The following is a 14,195-nucleotide window of genomic DNA, read 5'->3' as shown; positions in this document are numbered from 1 at the left end:
TCTGCGTTCTCGTAGTCACGTGAGACACTTTTATAAATTTTATATTTGCAAGCGTTCCCTGTTGATTCTGTTTCTCTAGAAAACCCTAACTAATACAGGTAGTCAGACAGAACTAGTGGAGTTGAAGACCACAATAACTGAAATGAAAAACTCCCAGGAAGGTTTCAGAAGCAGATTGAAGCTGTTAGAAGAATCAGCGAACTGATTAAATTGAGACAATTGAAAGGAATCTGGCCAAGGAGCAGAAAGATAAAAGAACTTTAAAAAGCAAAAATATCGGTGGTGCAGTGGTGGCTCAGTAGCAGAGTTCTCACCTGCCATGCCCAAGACCCAGGTTCAATTCCTGGAGCCCGCCCATACCAAAAAGGGAAAAAAAAGCAAAAATATACTAAGACAGCTGTGGGATACCACCAAAACACAAATATATGTGTTATGAGAGTTCCAGAAGAAGAAAGATAGAAAGAGGGAGAAGGATTATTCAAAGATAAAATGATAGAGAACTTCACAAACAGCAAAAGATGTGACTATGGATGTCCAAGAAGCCCAGAGATCACCACCAGGATGAACATGAAGAAAAATATGTCCTCTGACATACACATCAAACTGTCAGATACAAAGGACAAGGAGAAAGTTCTGAAAGCTGCAAGAGAAGAGTAGCATGTTGCATACAAGGGAGTCCCAAATAGATTAAGAACTGTTTTCTCATCAGAAACCATGGAGACAAGAAGGCATTTGGTTGAAATACATAAAGTGCTGAAAAGAAAACATTTGCCAATCAAGAATTTTATATCCGGCAAGACTTTCTTCCAAAAATGAGGGGGAAATCAAGATATTCCCAGATAAATAAAAGTTGAGGAAATTCATCATTACCAAACATTCCCTACAACAATGCCAAAAGAAATTTTTCAGACTAAAGGAAAGGACACTAGACAATATTTAAAAGCATAAATGCCGATGATATTGTATTGTATTTTTTGGAATGTAACACCACTTCTTACTTCCTATATGTGCTAAATGCAAATGCATAAAAAGTAATGATATCAGTTATGGAGACTTATTTTGTTTTTAATACTCAAAGGGCTTACATTCCCAGCACTCACTGGTGGCAAAAATCAAGGAAGTTGTATCTAACTAATACTTTTCTTCATAGCATTCTCTAATTGAGATGAGCCCTCTAGCATTTATGAAATTACAAGCATAAAACATTTCATATCAGTTTTTATTATGCATCCATATGCAATAGCCACAAAATACAAGTCCATTAAAAAGATTTTTTTTCTCCTTACAAATTACTCAAACCCCTAGCAGTAAAATTTAGTACTTACAGGGATAGCATTACAGTTGCCTGGGGAGAGCCTAGCTGGAACCGATGTGGAATGGGATATGAGAGGCAGCATCAAAAAAATAAAGTAATAATAAGTCTAGGTTTCTGGACAAAAAATGTACGAAGATGTAATTTGTGAAGAGGAGTTCTGGGGAAGATGGCAGAGTAGGGAGCTGCAGTTCACGGTCCTTCCAACAAAATGACTACTAGACAGGTAGGAACTGTGTGAAATAACCATTTTGAAACTCCAGAGGCCAAGAACACAGCACACCATCCAGGGAAGAGTGGGAGGAAGAGACTGTTCAATCATGGCAAAGAACTTCTTTGTGAATATGGGTGTCCAAGTGGTGACTACCGACATCCATCCCCCACTCTCACAGAAGGCTGCCATGGGGTCCAGTCCCTGGCTAGCCTATGCTGACAGAAAGGGACATGGAAAAGTCCTTTTCCCAAAGAACAGGGGTGTGCACGGCTGAACACTGATCATGGCCTTTGATGAGGGAATTCAGATTCCTGATTCCCAGCTCTGAGACAGCTCTTGTTTCTACCCACCCTGGACAAAGGTAGCAGCAGCCATTGTTTCACCCTCCCCAGACAGGGCAGATGCAGTGAAGATGTAAAGATGCTGGGTTTCCTTAGGGCCTTAGGAGAGAATTAGCTGAAGGGCTGCATTTGCTGGGAGGACCAGGAAAGCTTGGCTTTGGGGACCCATCCAAGAAGTTTTGGTTGCCCTTCCGGAACCTGTCCTCAGGACACATTGCAGCCAGTCAGCGCCCCCTTCATGGGTCCTGGCCCTGTGCAGCTGGGAAAGACTGAATTGGGAAAGTCCTCCCCAGGGTGAGCCCCCTCCCAGAAATTTCCCTCCAGGCAAAAGCAGTGTGAGACAAGGATAGAAAATTTTAAAACTATAGAGGCAGGCAGTCTAGGACACAGGGTGCTGCCTTCAGATGCTATAAACTTGCAATTTAATGAATTCGCCCTTTTAAAAGCCATTCTGTTTCTAGTATATTGCATTCTGGCAGCTAGCAAGCTAGAACAAATGCCTTCAGAAAAGTGATATTTAAACAGATTAAGGAGATGAAGGAAAATACAGAGAAAGAATTACAGAATAACAGGAAAACATGAATGAACAATATGAGAGTCTAAGTAAAGCGATAGACATTTTAAAAAGGAAGCAATCAGTACTGGGGTTGAAGACCAGAATAATTAAAATGAAAAATTCCTGGAGGCTTTCAAGAACAGATTGGAGCTGGCAGAAGAAAGAATCAATGAACTTGAAGATAAAATATTTGAAATGAGTCATTGCTGAGGAGCAGAAAGTAAAAAGAAATAATAAAGGCAAAATGTTCTAGGACAATGGTGGGATACCATCAGGCACACCAATATATGTGTTATGAGAGTCCCAGAAGGTGAAAAAAGAGAGAAAGGGGTAGAAGGAATAATCAAATAATGATAGAGAACTTTCCAAACTTAGCAAAAGACGTTAATATGTGCATCCAAGCTCAGAGAATACCGAACAGGATAACATGAAGAAAAATACACCCTGTCACATATTCATTACACTATTAAATGCAAAGGAAAAGGAGGATGTTTTGAAAGCTGCAAGAGAAAAGCAGCATGTTGTATACAAAGGAGTCCCAATAAGATTGAGTGCTGATTTCTCATTAGAAACCATGGCCACAAGAAGACAGTGGGTTGAAATACTTTTAAGTGCTGGAGGAAAACAACTGTTAATGAAGAATTTTATATCCAGTGACACTCTCTTTCACAAATGAGGGAGAGGATGCATGGGTAGTTCAGTGATTGAATTCTCACCTGCCGTGCGATAGACATAGGTTCAATTCCTGGTCTTAGCACCCCCAAAGAACAAAAGCAAAAACAAAAGCAAGAAGTTGAGCAAAATTCCCTATGATATACATATCACAAATCTGCCTCTGTGCATGTGTATATGTAGATATAGGAATACATATATATAGGGAGACACATAAAAAATGAGGGAAAATTTAAGACATCTCAGATAAACAAAAGTTGAGGGGGTCCATCACCACCAGTCCGACCCTTCAAGCAATGCTAAAGGGAGTTCTTCAAACTGAATGGAAAGGACACTAGACAGTGTTTAAAGGCAGCATGAAAAGAAAAAGACCTGAAGTAAAGGTAACCATTTGAGTAATTATAAATGCCAGTATTGTTTTATTGTATTGTTTGGTATATAACTTCATTTCTTCATTCCTACAGGTGCTAAAATGCAAATGCATAAAAAGTAATGATAAATATGGGTTTTTGGAAATACAATGTACAAAGATCTAAGTGTTAACAAGTAAAAATAAGATGTTGGAGGGGAACAGAGCCGTGCAAGAAAAGTATACGTGCGTGTTATTGACGTTAAGTTGGTATCAAACCAAATACAATTGTTATGTAGTTAATATTTTAAATTTTAACTCTATCGTATCCACAAGGAAAACAGAATAAAAAATATATCCAGATAGAAATGCAAAGGCAATCAATATGGTACAACACAAGGAAGTAAATAAATATAAAAGTAGGCTTTGATAGAGTTTAGGATCAAAAAAAAGTGAAGGAATTTAAATGTAAATGGGTTAAATTCTTCCTGTCAAAAGGTAGAGATTGGCAGAATGGATAAAAAAGCATGATTCAACTATATGCTGTTTGAAAGGACTAACCTTACAGACATAGGTTGACAGTAAAAAGATGGAAAAATTATATATCACAGAAGTAGTAACCAAAAGAGAGCTGGGCTGGCTATACTAATAATGGATATAATAGACTTTAGTCAAAAATAGTTATAAGAGACAAAGTTGGCCATTACATACTGATAAAGGAAGCAATTCAACATGAAGATATAACAATTATAAATATATATGCATATAACAGCAGAGCCCCAAAATATGTGAGGCAAATACTGGAAGATTTGAAGGGAGAAATGGACGGTTCTACATTAATAGTAGGGCCCTCTCCAAGGCCTGGGGCACAGATCTTCCCAAACAGTGAAGTGGAAGGCCCACCCTCTGCCCTTGGGGCAGACTTACCCTTTCCAAGTACTTGGGTGGGTCTGCTCTCCTGGCCAAGGTTTCTTGACTTCAGACCTTAGCTTCCATGGTTCTGCCTTTGAAGTTATTTTTCCTCCAATATGTGTCCCTTTTTTGTCCCTCTTAATCCAGATTGGCAGTGTTCCATTTATACAGATCCCACAGCACTCTTGTTGATTTTCTTTGTAATAGACAGGGATCATAACCACCAGAGAACAGACTTTCCAGATATCCTTCCTGGATAACTCCTTCTCCAACTCTGGCTTTATCTGAAATGGCTGATTGGTTCCATGTTTGGTTAAATCCTCATATGGGGCACTATTCTCTGGGGTCTCTCTTTCTGGAAGCACAGAATTTTTCAGACCATCAATTTCTGATACCCAAGAGTTCAGTTCTCAGCTTATCTCTTTTCTGTTGCATTTTGCTATAAGCTACAAGGAGAAACCAGGTTGCACTTTGCACATTTAATTTTGAAATCTCTTCTGCTAAATATCCAAATTCATGGCTTTTAAAGTCTGCCTTCCATCTAAAACCAGCAGTCAATTTTGCCAGATTCTTTGCCACTTTAAAATAGGTTCACCTTCTTTCCAGTTTGCAGTAACACATGCATCTTTTCTGTTTAAAGCCTCATCAGAGGTATCTTTAGAGTCCACATTTCTATCAACAGTCTCTTCAAAGCATTCCAGGCCTTCTCTATCAAGCTTCTTACAACTGCACCAGAGTCTTCCCTTGTTCATTTAAAAAACCCACTCCAACATTCTGGTATTTGCAAACTACAGCCGCACCCCTCTTCTCTGGTACCAAAATCTGTTCTAGTTTGCAAGCTACTGAAATGTGATATACCAAAACTGGAATGGCTTTTATAAAGGCGAATTTATTAAGTTGCAAGTTTACAGTTCTAAGACCATGAAAATGTTGAAATTGGACAAGGCTTTCAAAATGTCCAAATTAAGGCATCCAGGTAAAGATACCTTGGTTCAAGAAGACCAATGATGTTTGGGTTTTTTTTCTCACCTGAAAGGCACATGGCAGCATCTCCTGCTTTCTCTTCAGGTTTCTTCAGTGGCTTCCCCAGGGCTCTGTCTGTTCTGTTGGCTCAGTCAGTTCTGGTGGCTCTGTTGGTTCTAAAGCTTTTTCCAAAATGGTTCCCTATTAAAGGGTTCCAGTAAGCAACCCTACATTCAATGGGTGGAGATGTATCTCTGTGGAAATCACCTAATCAGAGGTTACCACCCACAATTGGTGGGTCACATCTCCATAGAAGCAATAAAAAGGATCCTACCCAGCAATATTGAGTGAGGATTAAAGGACATAGCTTTTCTGGGGTGCATAATAGCTTCAAACTGGCTCAAACAGAAAATAAAAAAGTATATGTAAAGTCCCCTTGAGGGACTGGAGAAAAAAATGTGGAACTATTAAACTTCACCACCAGCAACATTCCTGATATTCTCTGAAGCATTAGGCATTCCCAATTTAATAGGCCAAGCCCTTGATCTTGAGACTTACCCATATGAAACTTATTTCTGCAGTGGCAAAGCTAAGCCTTTATAATTATGCCCAAAATTTACTCCCCCAGAGCCTCTTCTGTTGCTCAGATGTGGCCTCTCTTTAAGCCAACTCTACAAATAGACTCACTACCCTCCCCACTACGTGGAACATGACTTCCAGGGATGGAAGTCTCTCTGGCAATGTGGGACATGACTCCCAGGGAGGAGCCTGGCCCTGGAATCATGGGATTGAGAATGCCTTCCTGACCAAAAGGGGGAAAAGATATGAAACAATAAAAAGTTTCAGTGGCTAAGAGATTTCAAATAGAGTTGAGAGGTCATTCTGGAGGTTACTGTTATGCAAGCTTCAGCCAGATGCTGCAAATTGCCACAGTATGCCAAATCCCCAACCAACAGTATTCCTGAAAACCCTGAAGAATACCCTGGGCTCTATCTAAGACTTTATAAATAATGTTTTACTTAGTAAGCTTATTTTTTTCCAAAACTGAAGACCTCCATATTGTGCATATGACAGATAAGCCCTGAATCCTAGAGGTACTAGTCTCTCCAAGAACATCAACCAGTTGCATTCTTCTACCCCATAATGTCACCACCCCTTTCCAACGTGAAGAAGCTAAAATGATTATTGCCCAGATATCCCTGAAGATTGAGAAAGTGATAAAATGAGAGGAGGAGGGGTAACTGAGAAATTATGATTGGTGACTCATTATATAGATATTTCTTTTTTTCTGATATTATATCAGAATAGCCAGAAGAAATACCTCAAATTGTTGAACTATAGTCCAATAGTCTTGATCTTTGATAATGAATTATAACTATGTAATGTTTATTATTAACCATGTGATTATAAAAACTGTGTGACTGATACTCCCTTTATCCAGTATATGGGTAGATGAGTAATTAAAGTAAAGACATGCATGAAAAAAACAGGTCTGGAATATGGGAAAAAACACCCTTACATAAACTATAGACAGTAGTTACAGTACTACTTTAATAGTCTTTCATCAATTGTAGCAAATGTAACTACTGTTAAAAGATAGTTGAGGGCAGGCCATGGTGGCTCAGCAGACAGAGTTCTCGCCTGCCATATCAGAGACCCGTGTTCATTTCCTGGTGCCTGCCCATGCGAAAAAAAAGAAAAAGATAGTAGAATTACAGAAAAAGTGTTATCATCAATTGTAATAAAATTTTCACACCAATGCAAGTTTTGATGGAGGGGTGCTATATGGGAATCCTGTATTTTATGCATGATTGGTCTGTAAACCCACAACTTCTCTAATAAAAAATTAAAAAACAAACAAACAAACAAAAACCTCCCAACAAAGAAAAGACCAGGACCACATAGCTTCACAGGGGAATTCTATCAAACATTCCAAGAAGGCTTAACTGTTCAAACTCTTCCAGAAAATTGAAGAACAAGGAACACCCTCCAAACTCATTCTACAAGGCCAACATCACCTTCACACCAAAGCCAGATAAAGATACCTCAAGTAAAGAAAACTGTGGACCAATAACTTTTATGAATATGGATGCAAAATCCTCAAGAAAATACTAGCAAACTGAATCCAATAGCATTTTAAAAGAATTAAACAACATGATCAAATGGGATTTATCCCTGGTATGCAAGAGTAGTTCATCATAAGAAAATACATTAATGCAATACACCACATCAATAAAACAAAGCATAAAAATCACATAAGCATCTCATTTGTTGCAGAAGAGGCATTTGATAAAAGACATCACCCTTTTCTGATAAAAACACTTTAACACTGGGAATAGAAGGAAACTTCCTCAACATGATAAAAGAAATATATGAAAAGCCCACAGCTAACATCCTACTTACTGGTGAAAGACTGAAAGCTTTCCCTCTAAGTTCAAGAATAAGACAAGGATTCCCAATATCACACTGACATTCAACAATTGTACTGGAAGTTCCTGCCACAGCAATTAGGCAAGAAAAAGAAATAAAAGGCATCTAAATTGAAAAGGAAGAAGTAAACCTTTCCCTATTTGCAGATGATATGAACCTACATACAGAAAGTCCTGAAAAGTCCAGAACAGATATTCTAGCACTAATAAATGAATTTAGCAAACAGCATAGTACAAGATCAACACCCCCAAAATCAGTAATATTTCTGTGTACAAGCAATAAACAATTGGAAGAAGAAATCAGGAAAAAATTCCATTCACAATAACAACTAAAAGAATCAAATATTTAGGAATGAATACAGCCAAGGATGTAAAGGACTTGAAGTAAGAAAATTACAAAACTTTGTTAAAAGAAATTAGAGAAGACCCAAATAAATGGAAGGAAATTCTGTGTTCATGAATCGGAAGACTAAATTGTTTAAGATATCAATTCTACCCAAAGTGATTTACAAATTCAATGCAATTTTGATCAAAATCCCAACAACCTTCTTTGCATAAAGGAAAAACCAATCATCATATTTACATGGAATGGTGAGGGGGCCTGAATAGTCAAAGCCATCTTGTTAAAGAACAAAATTGGAAGACTCACTTTCCTGATCTTAAAACTTAGTACAAAGTGACAGTAATCAAAACAGCATGGTATTGGCACAAGAACAGACATGTAGACCAATGGAATCAAATTGAGAGTTCAGAAATCAACCCTTTCAGTTACAGCCATCTGACTTTTGACAAGATGGTAAAGACCACTCAATTGGGAAAGAATAGTCTGTTCAACAAATGGTGCTGGGAAAATTGAATTTCCATTTGCAAAAGAATGAAGGTGGACCTCTACTTTACCTCACACCATATAACAAAATCAACTCAAAATGGATCCAAGGCCTAACTGTAAAGACCAGAACTGTAAAACTCCTAGAGGAAAATGTAGGGAAGAATCTTCATGACTTTGTGTTATGCAATGGTTTCTTACACTTTACACCTAAAACACAAGCAACAAAAAGAATAGATAAATAGGACCTTATTAAAACTAAAAGCGTTCATGAATCAACAGACTTTATCATGAAAGTAAAATGACAAATTACACAATGGGAGAAAATATTAGAAAACCACGTATCTGGTAAAGGTTTAATATCCAGAATATATAAAGAAATCTTTTAATTCAACAGAGTGACAAACAATCCATCACAAAATGGGCAAGAAACTTGAATAGACATTTATCCCAAGAAGATAAAGAAATAGCCAAAATACACATTAAAAAATGCTGAACATCATTAGCCATCAAGGAAATGTAAATCAATATGACAATGAGATATCATTTCATACCGACTGGAATGACTACTATTAAATCAATGGAAAATTACAAGTCTTGGAGAGGATGAGGAGAAATAGGAAAACTCATTCATTGCTGGTGGTAAAGTAAAATAGTACAGCAGTTCTGGAAGACATTTTGGCCATTCAGGAAAGTTAATTATGTATCATATGTGACTTGGCAATCCCACTACCAAGTATGTACACAAAAAGATTGAAAGCAGAGACTTGAACAGATATTTGCACACTGGTGTTCATATTGGCATTATTCACAATTGTCAAAAGATGGAAGCAGCTGAAGTACCGTCAACTGATGAATGATAAACAAAATGCAATATACCCACAATGGAATACTACTCAGTCATAAAAATGAATGGAGTCCTGATATATGTGATAACATGAATGAATCTTGATGATGTCATGTTGAGTTAAGTAAGCCAGGCACAAAAGGACAGATATTGTATGATCTCACTGTTTTAAAATAATTAGTATAAGCAAACCCATAGCATCAGAATCTAGGATATATGTTGCCAGCGAATGAGGTGAGGTGGGGTTGGAAGTGAAGGCTTAAAATAGAGAGTCTCCATTTGGGCCAGTTGAAAAGTTCTGGTGCTGCTTCCTCGTGATGGTAGCACAACATTGTGCATGTAACTAATAGCATTGAGTTATATATTTGAATATAGCTAAAAGAGGAAGTTTTAGGTTGTACCTTTTGTTACATTTTACTGAACATTGTTACTGGAGTTTTAAAAAAGCTTGAAACAAATCCAGGAAACTGCACAATGCAAACAGTGAACCCTAAGTTAAACTATAGACAGAGATAATAGTGAAGTTATAAAAATATATTCTCATCAACGAGATGCCAATTCATAACCACTAGAATGGCCACTATTATTGACACCTTGTACCAATCCAATGCAAGGTGTTAATAATAGGATTGTAAATGGGGACCCTGGATTTGATGCATGATTTTTCTGTGAACCTACAACTCCTCTAATTAAAAAACAAAACTAATGGGGTCTGGATACTACAAAGGGTGCATTTTACAAATGTCAATTATACTTCCTTGCACCCACTTTAGAAAAAAAAGTATAATCCGGTGCTGACTGAAATATTTTGTTAAAACTCCTTCTTGGCTTTTATTTATTACAAGAAAACAGCATAAATGGAAATATCATTTGACCAGCTTTAGTTTTAATTGGTGTCCTTTCATCAGTAGGTGAACATTATTCATTTAGTTCCACCTGTAACTGTGTGTGGGCTCGCTGCTGAGAGGGTAATAGGTAAGCAGAAAGCACAACCATCTGAAGCCACTTGACCTCTATGCCAAGATGCCACGGTGTGTCATTTGTGAGTTTCATTAGCCAAGGTCCTAAAATAAGTGCCCTTTTCCAGGCGACTGGGGATTGGCTTTAACTACAATATGTGTTTCTTTTGCTCCGAAGGATTTAACAGCACTGAGAGAACATGCGACAAGGAGTTCATTATCCGCCGAGCCGCCACCAATCGGGTACTGAACGTCCTCCGGCACTGGCTCTCCAAGCATGCACAGGTAAGGAAGTGGACTCATTAATTAATTTTTTGGGACCTCATTAATTACTTTTAAGCAGTTTTTTTTTAAGCAACATCTTAAGTTATTACACATGTAAAGTCACTCCACATTCTTTTGGAGTTAGAGTTTGAGGCCTTGAAATTGCAATAGGAAGAGAGAAAAATAGGCTAGATGTACAGTTGGAAGGAAACACACACATATTGCCATATTGCCAACCTCAGTGGTCTTGGGCCAGCAAAGAGGCTGGTTTCAGAGCCACAGATCACGTGACATGGTACAACCAGGCACTGCTCCTCTTCAGAGGCCCTCTGTGACCGCAGCCCCAACCTGTGGGCATCTGAATCCCTGCAAGGCCACAGCAGTGCCTCCCGGGGGGTGGGCATGGTGCCCCTGGAGGTAAGAAACAAGGAGCTGGGCCTTGGGCCGTGGCTAGGGAGTGTTTCCTCAGCCTGACTCGGGAGGAGTTTTGCCTTGTGCCCTTTGACTTTTGAGTTCTGTCTTTAATTGTGTCACAAGACTGACACTTATCTACTTCATATTTTCAGTGCAGGTTTGTAGAATTGATGCCCATTTTGCAAAATAAAGCAAGGCCTCACTTTGCCTCGTTGGTCTGAGGCATTTGTAAGTGCTTTTCTGACCCACACACCCTTGTGTGCCTGGGGCTGGCTGGCATCATCACAAGGAAAGTTGCAGAGACACAGCAGTGTGTCCTACTTAGCTCAGATCGGAATATATGTAACATGGGAAATGTGGGTCAGCTAATGAGTATTCCATATTATAAGAGTTATGAGGTCTCAGATTCTCCGAAGGTGACATGGATCGGCCTCATGGTCCTTTGGAAACAACAGTACATCCGATAGGGTCACCACCAGGCCAGACCCCTGAAATCTCTGCGATAGGAGAAGTCACTAATGGGGAAAAGTAAGATATGGTACCACCACAAGTAAGCCCTTCAGAATTCTTAGATATTTATTGAAATAAATACAATAAAGCTGGCACACTAAATAAAGTACTTGAAACTCTATCTTACACATCATAAGTAAGTACAGCTGGATCTTATGTGACTCAGAGTCTCAGCATCACAGTTATTGAAATGGTCTAGTCTCTCTTCTCCACATGAAATAGCGAGCTCCTTTAAATCTATTTTGACTCCTACAGATAAAACATGATAATGAGCTTTTCTCCCCTGTCTGATCATCCATCCCATTGCTTTCTGGTTTTGTGACTCAGGGTCTGGAGTCCTATTTCTGGGGCCCACAATGGCCTTGGGGATACAGAGTTGCTGGGACATTCAAGGCTAGCAGGTACTGCTCAGTTCTCTTCTCCAATCTCAGTGTGGCCCATAACAAGGTGTATTTATCAGGGTTCTTTAAGGAAACAAAACTACTTCTCGTTTTCCCGTTCTCGCATATTGTTCATTTGTTCACTAATAAGAATTGCAGAAGCAATAGTGGATGTGTGAGTGAGCACAACACCCATGACTTCTGACCTCTTGGAGCTCCCAGTCATTGGGAAAAGCTACCCACTAATGGTCATTGTACTTAGTGTAATTACTTGCATGACAGGCTGTTAATTTTGATCCTTCAGATTGTCCAAGACTTTCAGGTGGAAAACCAAAGGCATAGGGGAAGGTACAGTAGGCGGCCCAAGCCTGTGCATCCTGGGAGTTGCTAGGCTTGCCTAAACAAGATAAATTAAGAGCCTGTGCAACCAGTCCTGCCCCAAATTATGAGCACCCACCTATGAGAGGTTGAAGTAAAAGGGGCCAGTGAGAGAGCAATTTCTGGAGAGAGTTGTCAGAGCTAAGTTCTCTATCACCATGGGAAAGAGGAGGAGATACTTGCCTCTCACCTCAAGCCACATGAGAAAAACTTCAAGGAAACCATCCAGCTAGCCTGATCTCTTTAAAAGGGAAAGGTACTTACCTGGGGCCAAGTGAAGAGGTGGATGGTTTGGGAGTGAGCAGCATTCATAAGTGTTTCTGTGAACAAGGCAGAACCATGGGAAATCTAGCCTGGGTCTCCTTGGGTTCTGCCCAAAAGGACTGCCTAAGGGGCAGCCTGGGGCCTGGGTAGAATTGTCCAGGTAAGGGGTGTGTGAAAGAGAGGTCCCAAAAAATGCCCCAAAGAGGAAAAGCCAGCCTTTGTCATTCTACCATACCCAGAGGGAACCAGGCCAGGTGGCACCTGTCCCAGGATGTCAGGCTATGTTCCTTCCCCTGGCCTGACCCTGGAGGATCAGAAGCAATGGCTAGCAGGTGGGGGAGGTGGTGGACTGAGAAAAAGTGGCCTCCTGAGCAGGCTTCCAGGTTTGAAGAAGGCCAGGTGAGGATGTGACTTGTCTTATTGTGGACCACACTGGTGTTCTGATTAATATTCTGGATTTGGCATTTTGATTGATGGAATGAAACCGTTCTTGTAACTAAAACATATGGGAAGACTTTGGTGTCTTCCCAAAACTACGTGCAAGGTGGGGTATGGCCTTGTAGTTCACCAAAATCTACAGAGCATTTTGGTGAGCAATAGAAAAGCTGCTTGATGGCTTTGTCACTGTTTATGATATAGGAAAAATGTTACCTTGGGAGAGCGATTTCACAGAATGTATCAGAATAACTCAGCTATTCTGTTTCTAATTCATTTCTGTCCTCTTTCACTTTATGGTGAACAAAGAGATACATATATGGTTGATAGTGTAGCACTCTTAAGTTCTCATTTCAGTTTAATGCTTTTTTGGAGGATTTTTATCATTTTAATTGAGATATAAAATACTACATACAAGGTCCACATTAAACTCAAGTATGCTGCTTGATGATTTTTTACGTATGTATATGCCTGTGTGACTGCCACTCAGAGCAGGATATAGGACATTTCTGTCACCTGAGAAGGCCCCTCCCACCTAATACTCTTCTATTCTCCAAAGATAACCAACATTTTGACATAAAACCTTAGATTACTTTTGCCTGCTCTTGAACTCGTGTATTTGGAAGCATGTAATATGTAGGCTTTTGTACCTATTTTCTCTTGCCCAGTTTAATGTCTGTAAGATCTCTCCCACTATTGTTTATAGCCATAGTTCATTCTTTTTTTTTTTTAATTGCTGGATAAGCGCTTCAATTTATGAATCTATTACAATGTATTCATCTATTCTCCTGTTGGTAGATATTTGGGTTTTGGGTTTTTTTTTGGGGGGGGGAGGTTCCAAATTGCAAATATTTTGAATAAAGTGTTTGAATAATTTAAACGTCCTTTTACTTGTCTTTTGGTGAACATATGTGGTTCCCATTTCTCTTGTATATATAGTTAGGAGTGTAATTCCTGGGTAATAAGATATCTATTTAGTTTTAGTAGATTCTGCCGAATATTTTCCAAAGTAGTTTACCAATTTACACGCCAACCAGTTGCAGTTGCTCCACACCCTTCCCAGCACTCGGTGATGTCAGTCCTTTGAATTGAGCACTTTTTCATGTGTGTACTGGCCATGTGAGTATCCTCTTTCGTGAAGGCCCTGTTCAGATTTTGCCTATTATTTAT

At 39.2% G+C, this 14,195-nt stretch overlaps 1 protein-coding gene across 4 annotated transcripts in view; it reads left to right on the top strand.

The window, feature by feature from the left end:
* Positions 1-14,195, top strand: part of RASGRF2 (Ras protein specific guanine nucleotide releasing factor 2) — a 277,005-nt gene that overhangs the window by 218,057 nt on the left and 44,753 nt on the right. For all 4 annotated transcript variants that reach the window (XM_077139291.1, XM_077139290.1, XM_077139289.1 and 1 more), the window contains exon 18: positions 10,559-10,665. In XM_077139291.1, the coding sequence (XP_076995406.1) occupies positions 10,559-10,665 (107 nt within the window). The remainder of the gene's footprint in view (positions 1-10,558; positions 10,666-14,195) is intronic.

This window comes from Tamandua tetradactyla, chromosome 21 (assembly GCF_023851605.1).
Source record: "Tamandua tetradactyla isolate mTamTet1 chromosome 21, mTamTet1.pri, whole genome shotgun sequence".
Lineage (NCBI taxonomy): Eukaryota > Metazoa > Chordata > Mammalia > Pilosa > Myrmecophagidae > Tamandua > Tamandua tetradactyla.
Note: the sequence above shows the minus strand (reverse complement) of the source record. Positions and strands in the feature narration are given on the sequence as shown.